This window comes from Lynx canadensis, chromosome D1, assembly GCF_007474595.2.
Source record: "Lynx canadensis isolate LIC74 chromosome D1, mLynCan4.pri.v2, whole genome shotgun sequence".
Classification (NCBI taxonomy): Eukaryota; Metazoa; Chordata; class Mammalia; order Carnivora; family Felidae; genus Lynx; species Lynx canadensis.
In genome coordinates this window covers 104,681,181-104,698,085 of record NC_044312.2, presented here as the reverse complement: position 1 = coordinate 104,698,085, position 16,905 = coordinate 104,681,181, and the positions used below count along the sequence as shown (strand labels likewise).

The 16,905-nt window shown below is 41.7% G+C and overlaps 1 protein-coding gene across 1 annotated transcript; it reads right to left on the bottom strand.

The window, feature by feature from the left end:
* Window positions 1-945: 945 nt before the first annotated feature.
* LOC115524658 (high affinity immunoglobulin epsilon receptor subunit beta-like) lies at window positions 946-7,995 on the bottom strand. Its single transcript, XM_030331131.1, has 7 exons — window positions 7,831-7,995; window positions 6,652-6,775; window positions 5,982-6,116; window positions 3,900-3,956; window positions 2,946-3,101; window positions 2,502-2,600; window positions 946-1,639 (listed from the first exon to the last, which is right to left on the bottom strand). The coding sequence occupies exons 1-7, from the start codon at window positions 7,890-7,892 to the stop codon at window positions 1,541-1,543; spliced, it is 732 nt and encodes a 243-aa protein (XP_030186991.1). The 5' UTR covers window positions 7,893-7,995; the 3' UTR covers window positions 946-1,540.
* Window positions 7,996-16,905: the final 8,910 nt, after the last annotated feature.

The window sequence follows — 16,905 nt, the reverse complement described above, 5'->3', positions numbered from 1 at the left end:
GAGGGGCACCTGGGTGGTGGCTCAGTCGGTTAAGCATCTGACTCTTGATTTCTGCTCAGGTTCATGAGTTTGAGCCCCATGTTGGGCTCTGTGCTGACAATGCAGAGCCTGCCTGGGATTCTCTCTCTCCCTCTCTCTATACTCCTTCCACTCTCTCTCTCTCTCACTCCCTCTCTCCCCAAAATAAATAACCATTAAAAATATTTGCATGTGGAAGTTATATATAGTGTAAGGTGTGTGTGTGTGTGTGTGAGTATTTGGTTTGAAAAAAAATTATCATTTATAGAAAAGAACAATTTTGACTGGAAAACCTTAAAGAATGAGGAGGGACTTAAAGTAGGGATTGAAGAAAGAAGAAATTCAAGCAAGCACAGAAGAGATGACAGAACATTTCAAGTTGGGGTGCTGATGCGAGATGGTCAAACACAGTGTATTTAAGAGAGAAAATTGAAGTGGAATTAGAGAGTGGGGCCATTTGAGTTAGTTTTAAGTGTGTGTGTGTGTGTGTGTGTGTGTGTGTGTGTTCCCACAATAGACCTTTAATCCTGGCAGGTAAGTTATTCCTAATGTCTTAATTTTACATATGAGAAAAACCAGATTAAGTAAAAAAAAAATTTAAATAACTTCCCACAACCCACTCAACTAATAAGCAATAGGCCTGGGATTCCAATGCGTTTTCTAAGATCTGTGATCCTTCTAACATTCCATGTTGGACTCTCCACATAAGATCAAACATAAGCAGGAAGCATCCATTGCTAAGCTGATGTGATAAATATCCACCAAAATGATTAATAGAATAGAATTCTTTTCAAATTTCCATCTGACTATACTCCTATTGCTAATTATCTGCCAATTGGTCTCCTTCTCACCTCCAAATTCACCTTAAAGTAATTTCTTTCTTCTTCGCAACTCAACCTGGCACCTGACCCAGTGGTATATCTTCTCAGAATGTTCCCCCATCCACTCAATAAATACACTTTGAGCTCCCATGATATAGGAAACTGGGAAACATGAAGTGAAAGAGACAAGTGTGGAAAACTTAGAACACTTATTTGGTCCTCAGTATACATTTGCTGAATGGGCTTTGTCCTTTAGGTGCTTACAGTCCAATAGGGGGACATATATCACGCACATCTGTAGCCCTTACGAACTCTGAAAAGGGCTAAGAACCAAACATGACCGAACTGTCAAGGTTTAACTCATCTCTCAACCAGACTTCCTCTTGTTTCCTCTATTTGCACCATTATAGGCACAGAGTAAATGCTAACTGATTATTTGTTGACTTCCCACAAAAGTAGGTACGAGACAGCAATAGAAAACAAGAAAAATAGGAGTCAATCATATCTAAAAATGGGTGAGGCAGGGGGAGTCTAGGTGAGCAGAAACAACAGATAGAGTATTACCATCTGGAGAAGAAATCTTAATGTAAAACTGGCAGACCATAGAGAGAATTGAAATTTTGTCGGTAGCCCCTTAAACAAAGATCTTGGTTTTTTCTAGACTTTTTGCTGTGAGTCAGAATGTTCTGAACACATAATTCTTATGAATCAGCAGGAGAAGATGTCTCCCCTTTGTCTTCCAACTCACTGTAAATTGGCGAATATATGTTTAATTCTTCATAAAGACGATCTTCTGGAATCTGATGAGGGAAAAATGATTTAATATTAATCACCAGGAATTTTCCACCACTAGATGACTTGTTTGAGAGATCTATCTCATCTCTTTTGACTTTCTGAGTGTCACTCTCTTTCTCATTACACTGTAATTATTACTTCCATCTCCAATAAACCATGCCAGACTGGCTGGCCAAGTGGGCCCAGGGGAAATTACATCAGTCAATAACAAGCTGGTGAGACTACTGTGTCTGAACTTTGATATATCTGCTGTCTTATTTATCTTTGGAGGCAAGTGATCAAAACAAAAAAAGGCCACCAGACATGAATGCTTTGGCAAATGGACAGATGAAGGGAGTGTGTATCATCTGGAAGATTTGAGTCAATGCTTGTGCAAGTATTGGTGAGTCCTTTTCATACATCAAAGGTATAATGGATGGGTAAGGCAAGCAGAAATGTAGTTGGTAATCATGAATTAGGAAGGAAAGAAAATTGAGCCTTCAGAGCAAGTAAGAAGGTGAAAGCCAAGAAAAAAGAAAGAGTAGGAACACATATGAGGGACCTATTCTGGAAGAGAAAATAAGCCCAGATACCTGGGAGGTTCCATCACATGCTACTTTCACATTTGTCTCTCATGCTCAACCCACAGCCTTTTCTAAAATTATGAAAACTCTACTTTCCTCATGCTCAGTCATGAGGATATACCCGGAGATTGGGGCTTTTACAAGTGGAAAAATGTGATTTAAAATACGAGATTTGGGAACCAAAATACTGAAACATGAAGAAATAATTTTCTAGAAGAAATGTTCCCAGAGATCCAGGCCATACTTTTAAGATGAAGCTCAAATTCTTCAGTTTGTCATTCAGGATTATCAGGCCTCTACCTACCTTCTTTTCCTGGAATACTTCTCCAAGGCCATAGATCATGAGTGACACAGCACTACAAAACCCCAGGACGGTGAGAAACAGGATCATTGCCACGATCTCCTGTTGAACAATAACCAACAAGACAAGTGGAGTCACAAGGTAGGTGCCCTGAAAATGTGCTCCATTATAGCAGCCCCTGATTTCATCACCCCCTCAACGTGATCAGTCCCAATGAAGTGACATACGCATGGGGACACCACACGATGGTCGTCCAGGCAGGTGACTCCAACCTCACAGAATTCAGCTGGGAAGGGGTCGGCAGCCAGCATCTCCATACATGCACCCCCAGAACACTACGTTATGTGATAGAGGTTACAGCAGAGGATGGGGTTCACGGAAAAGGGAAAGAGAGCTCTTACTTGGATTGGGAGTCAGAATCTTAGCACTTCCACAAGAAATACATACGGTGGAAAACCAAGCCACAAAGCAGAAGTCATCTCCATGAGCTTCCGGGCAGTTGTAGATATGAGGCCAGCAACTCTTCAAGTTGATGGTCAGGATGAAGATTCCTATTCCTGCAACAATGCTGCTGACGGTGTTTGCTCCCAGGCTTCCCCACACCTGATGGTGAAGGACAACACTCAGACCTGGGCCTCCATCTGCCAGCGCATTCAGTAGACCTCCCTGCATTCTTACGGCTGGTTGCATCCAGTAAATTCTGCCTTGGTTCCAAATGTAAATTGAAAAAGGAAATCTTGGCAGTGTACTCATTGTTTACTAAGCATCTATAACCTTCTTGCTAGGACTGTAGTCAGGAAGGCCCTTGTGGACACACATCATCTCTCCTCAAGCAGTCTCCTTAATCAGAAACAAATCAGGGGCGCCTGGGCGGCGCAGTCGGTTAAGCGTCTGACTTCAGCCAGGTCACGATCTCGCGGTCCGTGAGTTCGAGCCCCGCGTCGGGCTCTGGGCTGATGGCTCAGAGCCTGGAGCCTGTTTCCGATTCTGTGTCTCCCTCTCTCTCTGCCCCTCCCCCGTTCATGCTCTGTCTCTCTCTGTCCCAAAAATAAATAAAAACGTGGAAAAAAAATTAAAAAATAAAAAAAGGAAATAAAAAAAAGAAACAAATCACCCATTTGATCATATGACTGTACTCACAAGGACAAGGCCCAGTGTGGGGATATTTCTTAAAACCAGTGTCAAGGTACTGATGCTTTACTGTCTTTTTAAGAAGACGATTGATATTGTAATGGTTATATTTTTAATGATTATATCCAACACAAAGTAGATTGGATAAAAAAAAACCCACATCCACATTCACTCATTATAGGGGAGATGATGGCACATCTCCCTCAAGACTCCTAAAATTCCATTTTTCTTATTTTCTCACAGATGGATAAAGACAGAATTGCAACTCACCAGATATATGGCATATTTCTTTTCAGACAGAATTGGAAAAAATCCGGAAATAGCAAACTGTTCAAAAGGAAGGAAGGGAGAAATAAAGTGAGTCTCTGTCTGTCTTTACTTCCCCTTTCTCCCCTATCCTCCAAATGTAAGGTTAAGTTGTGGGTACTCTATAAAGCTATGTATTAATATTTCCCATAAGCTCATCATTTTTGTCCTATAGGGTGCTTCTCAAAATTAAGTGTGCATATGAATCATATGACAGTCTTGTTAAAATACAGATTATTATTTTTTAATGTTTACTTATTTCTGAGAGAGAGAAAGAGCAGGGAAGGGGCAAAGAGAGGGGGACAGAGGATCTGAAGTGGGTTCTGGGCTAACAATGGGACTCTAACCCACGGACCACGAGATTATGACCTGAGGCGAAGTTGGACACTTAACTGACTGAGCCACCCAGGCATTCCCAGATTACTTTTTTTAATTGAAGTATATGTGACACACACACAATGATACATTAGTTTCAGGCATACAACATAGTGATTCGACAAGTCAATCCATTACGCTCTGGTCACCACAGGGATAGCTACCATCTGTCCCCGTACAACGCTATTACAATACCACTGACTATACTCCCTGTGCTGTGCCTTTTATTCCCACGACTGATTCCTTCCATAACTGGAAGTCTTTATTGCCCACTCCCTTCCACTCATTTTGACCATCCTCCAACACCCCTCGCCTCTGGCAACCTCCAGTTTGTTGTCCGTATTTATGGGTCTGTTGCAAAATGCAGACTTTTATCCAGTAGGTCCTGGAGGGGGCGTGAGATTCTTCATTTCTACCAGGCTCCCGAGCGATGCTGATCCTGACAATCCGTGAGTCACTGTTGGAGTAGCAAGGTCCAGCAGACCTGGTACATGACTGTTGTAAAATGGCTCTCATTTTGTTGTAATTATTTGTTTGTATGAGCATCTTGTGTGTTAGAGTGTCAGCCCCTTTGGGCAAGAAGCGTGTGTTTGTGGCATGCATATCTGGGGTCTCACATAGGTCATGTAGACATAAAGTAATTGTGAAGATGTACATGGGTAAAGATTTCTTGAAAATATAAGTCAATAGCACAAATTCAAAACAATTTCAAAGGTTCAGAGTGTATGATGGGTAGAGAGACACCTAATAAGCGAAGTGTATGGAATGAAGGACAGTAGGGAGACGTGTCAAATAAAATATGGCAAAGGTTCAAAAAGAGTCATGAACGGGTGCCTGGGTGGCTCAGTCAGTTGAGCTGACTCTTGATGTTGGCTCAGGTCATGCATGATCCCAGGGTCATGAGCATGGAGCCTGCTTCAGATTCTCTCTCTTACTCTCTCTGTCCCTCTCCCCCACTTGTGCTCTCTATCTCTAAATAAATAAATAAATAAATAAATATTTTTTTAAAAGGAGATACAATGAGAAAGCACCTAAAAGAGTTTCCAGGACATAGTATGAGTTTATCAGATGCCCTTGGCCTTGTTTGACCTTGCCCTCCTCACCTCCTCAGTCTCTTCCTCCTGCCGTCACGAAGATAACTTGACTGACAAATAGTGTGAGGGATATTTTTCTGGAATTGGATTCTGAACGTTTATTTATTTATTTATTTATTTATTTATTTTGATGTTGATCTCTATTTTTGAGAGAGAGAGGAGACAAGAGGGAAAGGTGCAGAGAGAGATTGGGAGACACAATCTGAATCAGGCTCCAGGCTCAGAGGTGTCTACGCAGAGCCCGATGCGGGGCTCAAACCCAGGAACCATGAGATCACAAGCTGAGCTGAAATCGTACGCTTAACCAACTGAGCCACCCAGGCGCCCCTGGATTCTGAAAGTTTCGATTCATTTTTTGTTAGCTAAATGTCCCTTGGGCAATTCATTTCACTTTTATTAATCTCAGGTTTCTCATCTGATAAAAGTATACTAATGTGCTTACCCCAAGTGCTTTGTAAACTGCAATACATATATATATATATACTCTAAATACTAGAATAGTTGGTTAGATCTGATGTGGGCAAGAGAAAAGCTACATGCAGTGTTATCTCAGAGGCAATTGTAGATGTTTACTCACAAACATTGCTCCCCAGAATGGGTAGCCTGCTTTAAATGATGAAAAAAAATCTTCCTTAAATTCGGAAACATTGATCGCAGAGCAGACGATTATTCCAAAACAAAGACATATCAAAGCAATCAGAATTTGTGTTACCTATAGAAAAAGATGCATATGTTTTGTAAAATAAGAAGGTATTTTTTCAAGACTGCATCAAAGTCCTTATGATGAAGGCCAAACATGAGAAATTGCTTGGGTGTCTTAAGCCGTCCTGAGACAGAATTCAAATGCAATATTTTCTAGAATCATCAGGCCCCTCTAAGAATGGATACAGGCATGACCTGATGCAGGGATGGGCAATGTATTTCTCATGTGCCTTTATTTACATAGTCATGGTAGACATCAATAATTGTTCTTTCCATCGAGGTGCAGACATCAATTATTAATTTGATATGCATGATATTAACCCACCAGCAACTGACCAGTGTTGGCAGATCCTCTTTGCCATTCTTCTCCTAGTCTTCATGAGGAAATGCTTCTCTCTGCTCAACCGGGCCCCATGTTGCCTCCTCATCTACTAGATTTTTCATGCCTCATGAATCCAAGTGGGGAAACTGTTCATACACCCAAATACTCTGGCTCAGAGTAGAGCCAGTTCTACTCTGGTTGATGTGGGAAGATGCTCACTCACCCCCAGGAATTCCAGCTCCCTCCTCAAAAACCTCAGCCAGGTACGGCTTGGTGGGGCTGAGGCAGCCTCCTCCCGTAAGGCGTTATCATGGAGAGATACTTCCGAAAGTTCGATCTGGGGCACGCTGTATAGTTTAAGCAGAAATTTAGCCGTGAGAAAATTCTCTCTCTGTGAAGTTCTCAACTGACAGGAATGGGGGGGGCGGGGATTGACTATTTTTTCAAAAACAATCTTTCAGTGAAAGTCTTCATTATAATGTATAAGAAACTGAGTCAAAGTTAGTGGCCAAGATCACTGTCTGGCTAGTGATTAGATGAACAAAATGGAACAAAAAATGAGCCAAGTCTTCTTATTCTTGATGTGGGGTCACTACCAAGTTCTTTCTCAGTGATCTACGCTGATAAATAAACATAAAAGCAAACAGACGCGTTTACCTATATGTCTCTCAGTCTTTTTAACCCAGAAATGGACCTGAATATATTTTGCCAACGACACACTCACCTTCATGTGCACAAAGGAATGGCTTTTAAGGGTTGGTTAAATCTCTATTCTTGTTTTCAGCCTCAGAGGAGGCTAACCAGAGCTACTGTCCTTTCTAAAACTTTGGAATATACTTAACATTTTGCAATAATATTCAGTCCAATATTGATTCCCAAAGCTCTGTCATCAGCCTCTCCTAAAATCTTTAAGAAGAAAGTCTTAATAACATGCCCATCTTCAGTATTCAAAGGAAAACTGAATTATGCACCTTCCCCGCCACCCCCTGTTTTCTCTCTAAACAGTGGGACAGGATTCCGTGGAAGGAGATTCACAAAGATTAAACCAGGGATGAGCCCAGGGTTGTTTTGAAAACTTTCTCTCCCTGAACACACCTCAGATGCAGAGGCAAGAAATCTCAATCTTCGTTAGTACGAAACTCCCCTACCTCAACCCCACAATATAAGGTCCTTCTGTGAGGAAGTTCACTTTATTCCCAGTTCCCAAGCTGAGCGAAAACCTTCCTCCCCATCACCCAGAGAGAACGAACTACTGGCAAAGTATAGCAGATAGCTTCTTTATACTCGATGTATTCATTAAACCAGATGGGTCTGTGCCTAAATCCATGAACTGGCATCTCCCTGGCACTGTCACTATCACTGGCCCACTGGGAACAGAAAGAAAACAGTAGCCTGTACCTACCTGGAGGGGCTTTGTGGCATTGGGAAAGCAAGACCTGCCCTGCTACTACTTTCTGTGTCCATTTTTTCACGAGCTGAGCGAGCGACCCGTGAAGAATGCTGTTACGATGAGCCTTGGTGGGCTTCCTCTCACCGTGTGCTCCAGATGGTCAGTGAGGATGGGTTGTCTCATGACCTTGATGACTATCTTCATACTCAAGGCATGTGTCCCACAGATAAGCTTCCCAGCTGATAAAGAGCAGTAGGTTTGTTTGTGGTTTTGTTATATCGAAGAACAAAACTGAGGGACTGAACAGGGACAAGTATGGAATGAGGAAATTTGAGACTCCTGGAGAATAGACCTGCCTGCGACCCGGACCATTTACAGAACCAGAAAGAACAAAAAACAAAAACAGTTGAGTGGAGACTGAGGAGGTGAGAGAGAACCACAGGACAGAAAGAGATGTTCTTCTCTTCTGGAGCTTTCTCTACTTGGCCATTTCTGTGCCAGAAGTTTTCCAAAGGTACCCTTGAGAAGCCTGTGTTCCCTGTTTATTTTTTTAATTTTTTAAATGTTTATTTTTGAGAGAGAGAGACAGAGAGACAGAGAGGGGAGGGGCAGAGAGAGGAGACATAGAATCCGAAGCAGGCCCCAGGCTCTGAGCTGTCAGCACAGAGCCCGACACGGGGCTTGAACCCACAAGCTGTGAGATCACGACCTGAGCCAAAGTCAGGCGCTTAACCCACTGAGCCACCCAGGCATCCCGTCTTCCCTGTTTAAAGTGTACTTGCCTTCACGCACAAAGGCTGAAACACTGTCTGCAAGTGTGTCTTAGCCTCTGGATCTCTGAATTGGTCTCTGACTTCAATATTTATTGTCTTTCTCTCTCTTCCTGACTTTTGGACACTATATGTATGAGTCTGCAGCAGACAGGCTCCAAGACTGGACAGGAAGAATGCCGTGGGCCTTTCCTGATAGAGTGTGGCAGCTAAGTGTTCACACGAAAGACTCCACGAGCTGCTAAATGTTACCCTGACTCTGCTGCTTTGATTTCTGTGATGGTGAGGATGCGGCCATGGAGAAATAAGGGGCGTGAACTTGGTAATAAATCTTATAGGCCGATCGAAGCAGCATCGGACCGAGCAAGGTATCTAAATTAGGGTCCCAGCTTAATGAAGGTGCTCATTTTAATAGCATAACTAGCTAGAAAAATGAATACACAGGTTAAGATTCACAGATCTGGGATTGTTTTATTTGAGTTTAACTACAGACATAACCCAGAGTGGCTCTTCCTTAAACTATGAGATACTACAAATTGCACCTCTAGTCAGTCACCTGCAATGTGTCTCTGAGATGTGATAAAATTCCCCCTCATTCTCCAGGAAACTGAGATATGTGTGTGAACAGAGGACATTACATGATATATAAGCATACCTTTCATGACAGAAATTTACTAACCCATGTGCCATCTTCCCACTGTGCCTCTGGGAACTTGTGGACCTAACCAATGTCTTATTGGAAGTAAGAAATAACACTCCTTACACGTACCCCAATGTTTATAGCAGCACTCTCAACAATAGCCAAATTATGGAAAGAGCCTAAATGTCCATCAACTGAAGAATGGATAAAGAAGATGTGGTTTATATATATAATGGAATGCTACTTGGCAATGAGAAAGAATGAAATCCTGCCATTTACAGCAACATGGATGGAACTGGAAGGTATTATGCTGAGTGAAATAAGTCAATCGGAGAAGGACAGATACCATGTTTTCACTCATATGTGGATCTTGAGAAACTCAACAGAAGACCATGGGGGAAGGGAAGGGGAAAAAAACAGTTACAAGCAGAGAGGGAGGGAGGCAAACCACAAGAGACTCTTAAATACAGAGAACAAACTGAGGGGGGATGGGGGAGGAGAAGGGAAAGTGAGTGATGGGCATTGAGGAGGGCACCTGTTGGGATGAGCACTGGGTGTTGTATGTAAGCCAATTTGACAATAAATTATATTCATAATAAAATAAAATAAAATTTAATTAATTAATTAAATTAAATTAAAATAATAAATGTTTTGCAAATGGAAAGAAAGAGAAAGAAAGAAAGAAAGAAAGAAAGAAAGAAAGAAAGAAAAGAAAGAACACTCGTTTACTTACATATTTATCCAAAAAGGACATCAGGCTCTGGGTCAGGCACTGCTCTGTCACTGAGCATGCAGGGGTGGATACCATGGTCCCAGCACTGGCTCCACTCACCCTCACAAGCTAGCAGAGTAGGACGTAGATAAATGAGATCAGGTCTCCAATATGTCAGATGCCGCTGGAAACACAGGAGATTGTAACAACTCTACCTGATAAGGGCTACGCAGCGTTCAAGGGAGAGATTCCCTGAGCCAAGTATCATTTGAGCCAGGATTTAAAATTGCTCGCCTCTCCCTCAGTGAAATGAGACCACATCTGCTGGCAAATTGCCTGAAGAAATGCCTGTTGATGGTGTTTCCCGGGAGCCCGGAATAGCGCATGATGCATGCAGCAAAAAATTAGAGACTAGGCTTGAGATTTAGACGGGAAATAAATGGAGGATGGTCTTTGGTGTTCGGACAGGATACTCGTTTGCAAGAATTGTCAATAGCAAAATGCAGATCAGAAACGGAAGACATATCTTCGGGCTTCCAGACTGTTTCATATGTGGGTTTCACCAGCCCTCTCTTCCCACCGCTCTTGAGAGGCCTACCCTCTCCTGGACCCACATGTGGGTCCTTTCAGCACGCACTGTTGTCTTTCACAATCGTGAACACTGAAACCTAGGCCAACATGACTTTCCTGTTTTGGTGGAGGCAAAATCGTCCAGATGAGTTTTAATCATGCCTCTGCCTGAAAGGAAGAGATAATAGTTAAAGGTTTCCCGAAGGCCGTGTATTTCCTCCTCCGGGCAGTGTATTTGCAGGCACTTTCCATCCATGCGACATCTTTTCCACGAGCGAAGCTTCTTCTCCAGGTACACACTACACACTGGATTTGTCTTTCCAAACTCAGAAGAAATTTGCTTTCAGATCCCATCTGAACAACTGTTTTCTCAAACTGAATGCTCAGTTTCCTTGAGATAAGTAGGCACCAGTTTGCATGTTACAAATGGAAAGTTGCTATCTCTTAGCGGGTATTTTCTGATACTCCCAAAGGAATTATTACAGCCTTATTCTCTCTGTCTCCCCCTACCCACCCTCTGGTTTCTACAACCCAGAGTATGGGTTCAATAAATACAACAGAGGGATGCCTGGGTGGTTCAGTCGGTTAAGCGTCCAGCTTTGGGTCAGGTCATGATCTCGTGGTTCGTGGGTTCGAGCCCTGCATCGGACTCTGTGCTGCTGGCTCAGAGCCTGGAGCCTGCTTCGGATTCTGTGTCTCCCTCTCTCTCTGCCCTTCCCCCACTCACGCTCTGTCTCTCTCTCTCTCTCAAAAATAAACATTAAAAAAATTTTTTTAAATAAATAAATAAGGGTGAGAGGCCCAGAGAGGCCCAAACTGACACCAAACTCCAGGAATCCCTGGGAAACTGGGAAGGAAAGGAAGGAAGGAAATAAGAAAATATTGTTCTTTTTAAATAAGAAAAACAGGCCAGGTGGCTCTAAAAAAAAAGAAAACCTTTGTCTCTTCATTTACATGACTCCAGAAATGGGAAGAGAAAGATTGACACAGACTGCCTCAGGTGCTTAAAATCTCCTTGAACCCTTCTTTGAAATTGGAGCTTATCTTCTGGGCCACTGAACTGCCAAGGTCCTGCACGTGTTCATTCTTTATCTGCTCACACTCCTTCCAGCTCCCCAAATGGCACTTTCACAGGGAAAATCATACGCATGTAATATATTTGTTCTCTTGTGACCAAAAACATCTGCTTAGTGGGGAGAATACAAGACACCTAGAATCATGGGCAAGGGGCAGACATCAACTCGTATTCCTCGTATGGATGATGAGCTTGTGAGATTTCCTGAATCCTCTGCCTTTCCCGCTGCCCTCCTAAAATAACTATATTGGGATATTTGCTCATATTCATTTTTTACTGTTTTCAGTATTATTCCAAACTTTTCACAATTTCCTATTCTTTATCGGCTTATTGGTGAAAATGTAATTTTTTTAATGTTTGTTTATTTTGAGGACAGGAGGGGCAGAGAGAGAGGGAGAGAGAGAGAGAATCCCAAAGCAGTTTCCGTGCTGTCAGTGCAGACCCCCACCTGGGGTTCAAGCTCATGAACCGGGAGATCATGACCTGAGCCAAAATCAAGAGTCGGATGCTTACCTGATGGAGCCACCCAGGTGCCCAGCAAACATAATTTTATCTCCCAGTACCTTCCAAGTGTGGTATAAATTGCCTGTCAATCCTCTTTTTCCCATTGCTAACCCTGGAGAATAAGGTAGCACAGATTATTTCCCGGATCACCTGTCTGCCCTTGTTCCAGTCTGGCCTCTAAGCATGTCACACTGCGGTCATCGTAGTACTTTCCATTGCCCTGTCTGACACTGGGTTCCCTATTTCCTTGATCCCGTGTGTTTCTCTTGCTTAGTGTACCATTGCAGGTCGGTAGTGTTAACCTTAAAGAACAAAAACACCGAAAACAAAGACAAAACAACAGCCAGTTGTTTTAACAGCAAAATGAGTTTGCTCAGGAATAGCAAAGGAATTTGCAATTTGAGACAAGCAAAGTATGGCAACCTGCAGGCGAGTCCAAAGAGACCAGGGAAGCTCAGCTTTTATTAGATTTCAGAAGGAAAATAAGGAGGATTATTCTGTACAAGAGTTCATTGGTGAAAAATAAGGATTTGAGGTTGTGGTGGCTTTTCACTGCCTGCAGGTGGAGGTGAGTGCGTCGTTGCATGGACAAGGAGAAATCTTTCTTCTTTTTCTTAAAAGCAGAAAATAATTTTTTTATGTTTATTTTTGAGAGAGAGAGAGAGAGAGAGAGCGAGTGGGGGAGGGGCAGAGAGAGAGGGACACACAGAATCCGAAGCAGGCTCCAGGCTCTGAGCTGTCAGCACAGAGCCCGACGCGGGGCTCAAACCCACGAACTGTGATGGGGCGCCTGGGTGGCTCAGTCGGTTAAGTGGCTGACTTCGGCCCAGGTCATGATCTCGCGGTCCGTGAGTTCGAGCCCCGCGTCGGGCTCTGTGCTGACAGCTCAGAGCCTGGAGCCTGTTTCAGATTCTGTGTCTCCCTCTCTCTGACCCTCCCCTGTTCATGCTTTGTCTCTCTCTGTCTCAAAAATAAATAAACGCTAAAAAGAAAAAAAAAAATTTTTTTTTAAAAATAAAAAAAAAACCCACGAACTGTGAGATCGTGACCTGAGCCGAAGTAGGATACTTGACCGACTGAGCCATCCAGGCGCCCCAGAAGATAAAATCCTATGTGAAAATATCCTCTCTTGCTAAAATAATTTTTATCTTCCTTCCTCCTGCTGGTCAGGCAGGCTGGGGTGGGGGTGGGGAGTGGGGGGGGGGGGTGAGTGGTATGTGTGCGAGAGGGCCCCCTGCAGGGCTCCCTAGCTCCGTTTTCAATTTACTCATGGTCAGGGTAGAACACACTCTCCAGTTACGAGCTGGGAAAGGGTACCTGGGAGATAGGGTTTTTGGGATTTTGCTAGCCTGAACATTTCCTGTTTTACATCCTTGTACTTGATTGAATTCTAAAGAGGCATAGAGTTTGAACGGGAAAATATTCTTTTGCTCAGAATCATTCACTCTATTTTCTTCATCTATAGTTCATTTTAGCAATTCCAATGTAACTTTTAATTACAAATATTTGTATGTGCCATGTATTTTCTTTCTAGAGATTTGTATAATATCTCTTCACCCATAGAGGTGAAAATACATAATGTTTGGATTTAATGTAAATCTTACACATTAATTTTACTGGATAGTCAGGAGCCATTTTTGAACTGGAGACCCACCCGTGTACTTTGTTATAAAAAAAAAATTATCCATGTATTCTTTTTTGATAACTTCCTCATTTAAAAAGTCTGTTTCTTTCATCTTTGTGGGCCACTTATTAGGGAGATGGCAGACATCCAGAATTTGTCTCTATTGTCATGTCCTTCTCACATGTAGAATACACTCATTCCAGCCCAATGGCTTAACTCATTCCAGCATCAACTCAAAAATCTTAATGATGTGGAAAACCAAGGCAGAAGGAAAAAATTAATTTTCCTCACAACTTACAGCCATTGACAAGTCCTTAAGAGAGGCAGAGTGACCTTTGGGAGCTCAGCTGTCTTAATGATGACACTTTGCTAAGGGCAAAAGGGAATCTCAGCTTAACATTATCCTGACCCCCCCAGGATCCCAAGTCTACTTTAACATATAAAAATGCCTTTGAAAACTTCTTTATCTCTACCCCCTCCCAAGACATATTTTGGCAATCATACTCCAAGCTTATGGTCCCCTGATAAACATCTGAAGTGTCTCATGACTGAGTTTTTACTAAACAGTAATAAATTATCTTTTCCTAACAATAACTAGCCCCCTCAAGGTCCTGGAAACCTTGTTTCCAAAATTCCTTAGAGACTTAGGCTGTCCCTAACCCCTTCCCAACCTGAATGTATATAATCAGTCACCCGTCACAAACCCAGTACAGCTCTTCCTGCCCAAGGTCTTGTCCCCATGCTTTAATACAAACACCTTTTTGCACCAAAGACGTCTCAAGAATTCTTTCTTGGCCATCGACGCCGAATCCCAACACTTCAAGCCACATCATTAAGTCCCGAGTCTCAGCTAAGCAACATCTACATCAGATATGGTGAGACAATTCATCTAGAGGCAAACACTTTTACGGACTACTCCGGTTCATTTTTAATCAGCATCAAATTGTGACAATTTATCTAACCCTTTCTTGGGTTGTGGCTTTATTTTAAATGTTTGACTTCATGAATTATTGTTCAATGGAAATAGGGACAAAATGACTCTACAACTTATAATTTTATCTCTTAAGGTTTTTAAAACTTTATTTATTTACTTTGAGAGTGAGCAAGTCAGGGAGGAGCAGAGAGAGAGGGAGAGAGAGAGAGACTAAGGATCTATACTGATCTTTAAAAAGGAAAGAAAATTTCCCCCACTTGTAGATGCACATATAGTGAAAAAATGAGCAAGATCTTGAAAGGAAAAATCATACAATTAAGGAGAATAACTGAAAACTATAAGACATTAATGAAAGAAATTGAAGAAGACAAAATTAATAGAAATATATTCCATGCTCATGGACTTAAAGAATTATACCGTCAAATGTCTGTACTACCCCAAAATAATTATACCATGCAACTAAAACAATGTGGTATTTTCACAACAACAACAAAGTTCCTCAAAGAGGAAGTTCTGGATAGATGCTTGAATGTTTGTGTGCTACAATATAGTACATAAATTTCTAGAATTATTAGCTTTCTAAAAAGATGATGATGATGATGATGATGTCATCCTCTATAAAAGTAAATTACAGATGTATTAAATAATCATGTCTCCATGGACTTGAGGTAAGGAAGGGTTTCTTGCACAAAACACGAAAGGCATAAATCATGATGAAACGTTGAGTAAATACAACTACAACAAAAACGTGGGGTGGAAACGTAACAAGAGCTAACAAAAACATCAAAATAAAACAAAACAAAATCAGAATGGGAGTAGATATTTGCAACAAATGCTGTTGAACAATACAAACAATGTATGTGTTCCCGAGACTTTCAGTTCCAGAAATAGGCTAAATTTCAGAGGTGGTTAGGTGAGAGTTCGATTTCTATTTTCTGAAATTCTCTTACATCGCCTTCAGTTTAATACTGAGGTTAGTTTTTGCCACGACCACTAGTAGCTACTAGTTCCAGCTGCATCTTAATTCACAAATACATTGCTCATATTTTACATTTGTCAACAAAGACTCCAACTTAATGATGATGGTTCCACAACTGAATCAAGCCTTGGTCCAGGAACATTTTATGGGCTGATAGAGTCACAAATGGAAGTGTTCTGATGGATCTGGATCTATCATGGTGGAGCCCAGGGTGAGGTTAACTCCCCCAAAATCTCAAGGTTGCCATCAATCTGGGGATAGCTAGAATGAATGCTGGCTAGTCAATCACAATATCCACTACAGGATGTCAAAATCCTGTAGCGATCCTGTTTTGATCAAAATTTGTTAGCCGTTATCTTTGGCAAAATGCAAAGAAATGATTGATTTATTTATAACATATTAGAGGAGAAAAATAGAATTAAATAATGAAAATGTTGATACAAATGTTACTACAAATACCTTTCCTTCAACTGAAGTTTTTTGCCTTGTATACTGTATCAGATTCCTAACCAACCTTTCCTCCACTAACTCCTTCCAAAGGAGATCTCTAAATTTCAAGTAAGTGCATGGCTTGTCCATATTTATCCAGTGGTGTGCTGGTGGATATTCAACAACTGGCTTTCCAAAGCTAGAGGGTGGGGTGGGAATGTGACTTGTGGCTTCTACCAATCTCTGAGGTGTAAATACTACCACCATAGCCAATTGTCAGCTACGAAAAATATGTTAACTTGCGGTCCCTGCAAATTTAAAATCAGCTCTCACAAGTCGATATAAGCCAGCTCAACACCACTGCAGAAATTTTCAACTGCTTCTGAAGACTCCTAGAGTTGCTCTGTCTTGTGGTCTCCTGTGAAGCGTGTGCTTTTTCTCTGTCCAAAGTTTTACCTTGCCATCTTTCCCACACACATCAAACTTAGATACACTAAACTCTCCTGTTAGTTCCCTGGATATCCCCAATTCTCTTCAGCTGAAAGACTTTTGCATGAATCCCCCTTCATCGTGCAAATTCTAGTAATCGTTAAGACCTCATTTTAGAAGAAAAGTCTTCTAAATTTATAATATAAAATATATTATATATACAATGAGTGTGTGTGTGTGTGTGTGTGTGTGTGTTCTGAAGAAGAGAGGCAACAATTAGTAGAGAAGAGTATGAAAGAATTTTTGCCCATGTGGTAAACATGATGCTAAGAATAGCCTATGGGTATGAACTTACGGACATTATGAATGACTCAGCTCAGTATCAAGAGAGGGGAATTAACTTCTAAATCTGAAACATAAG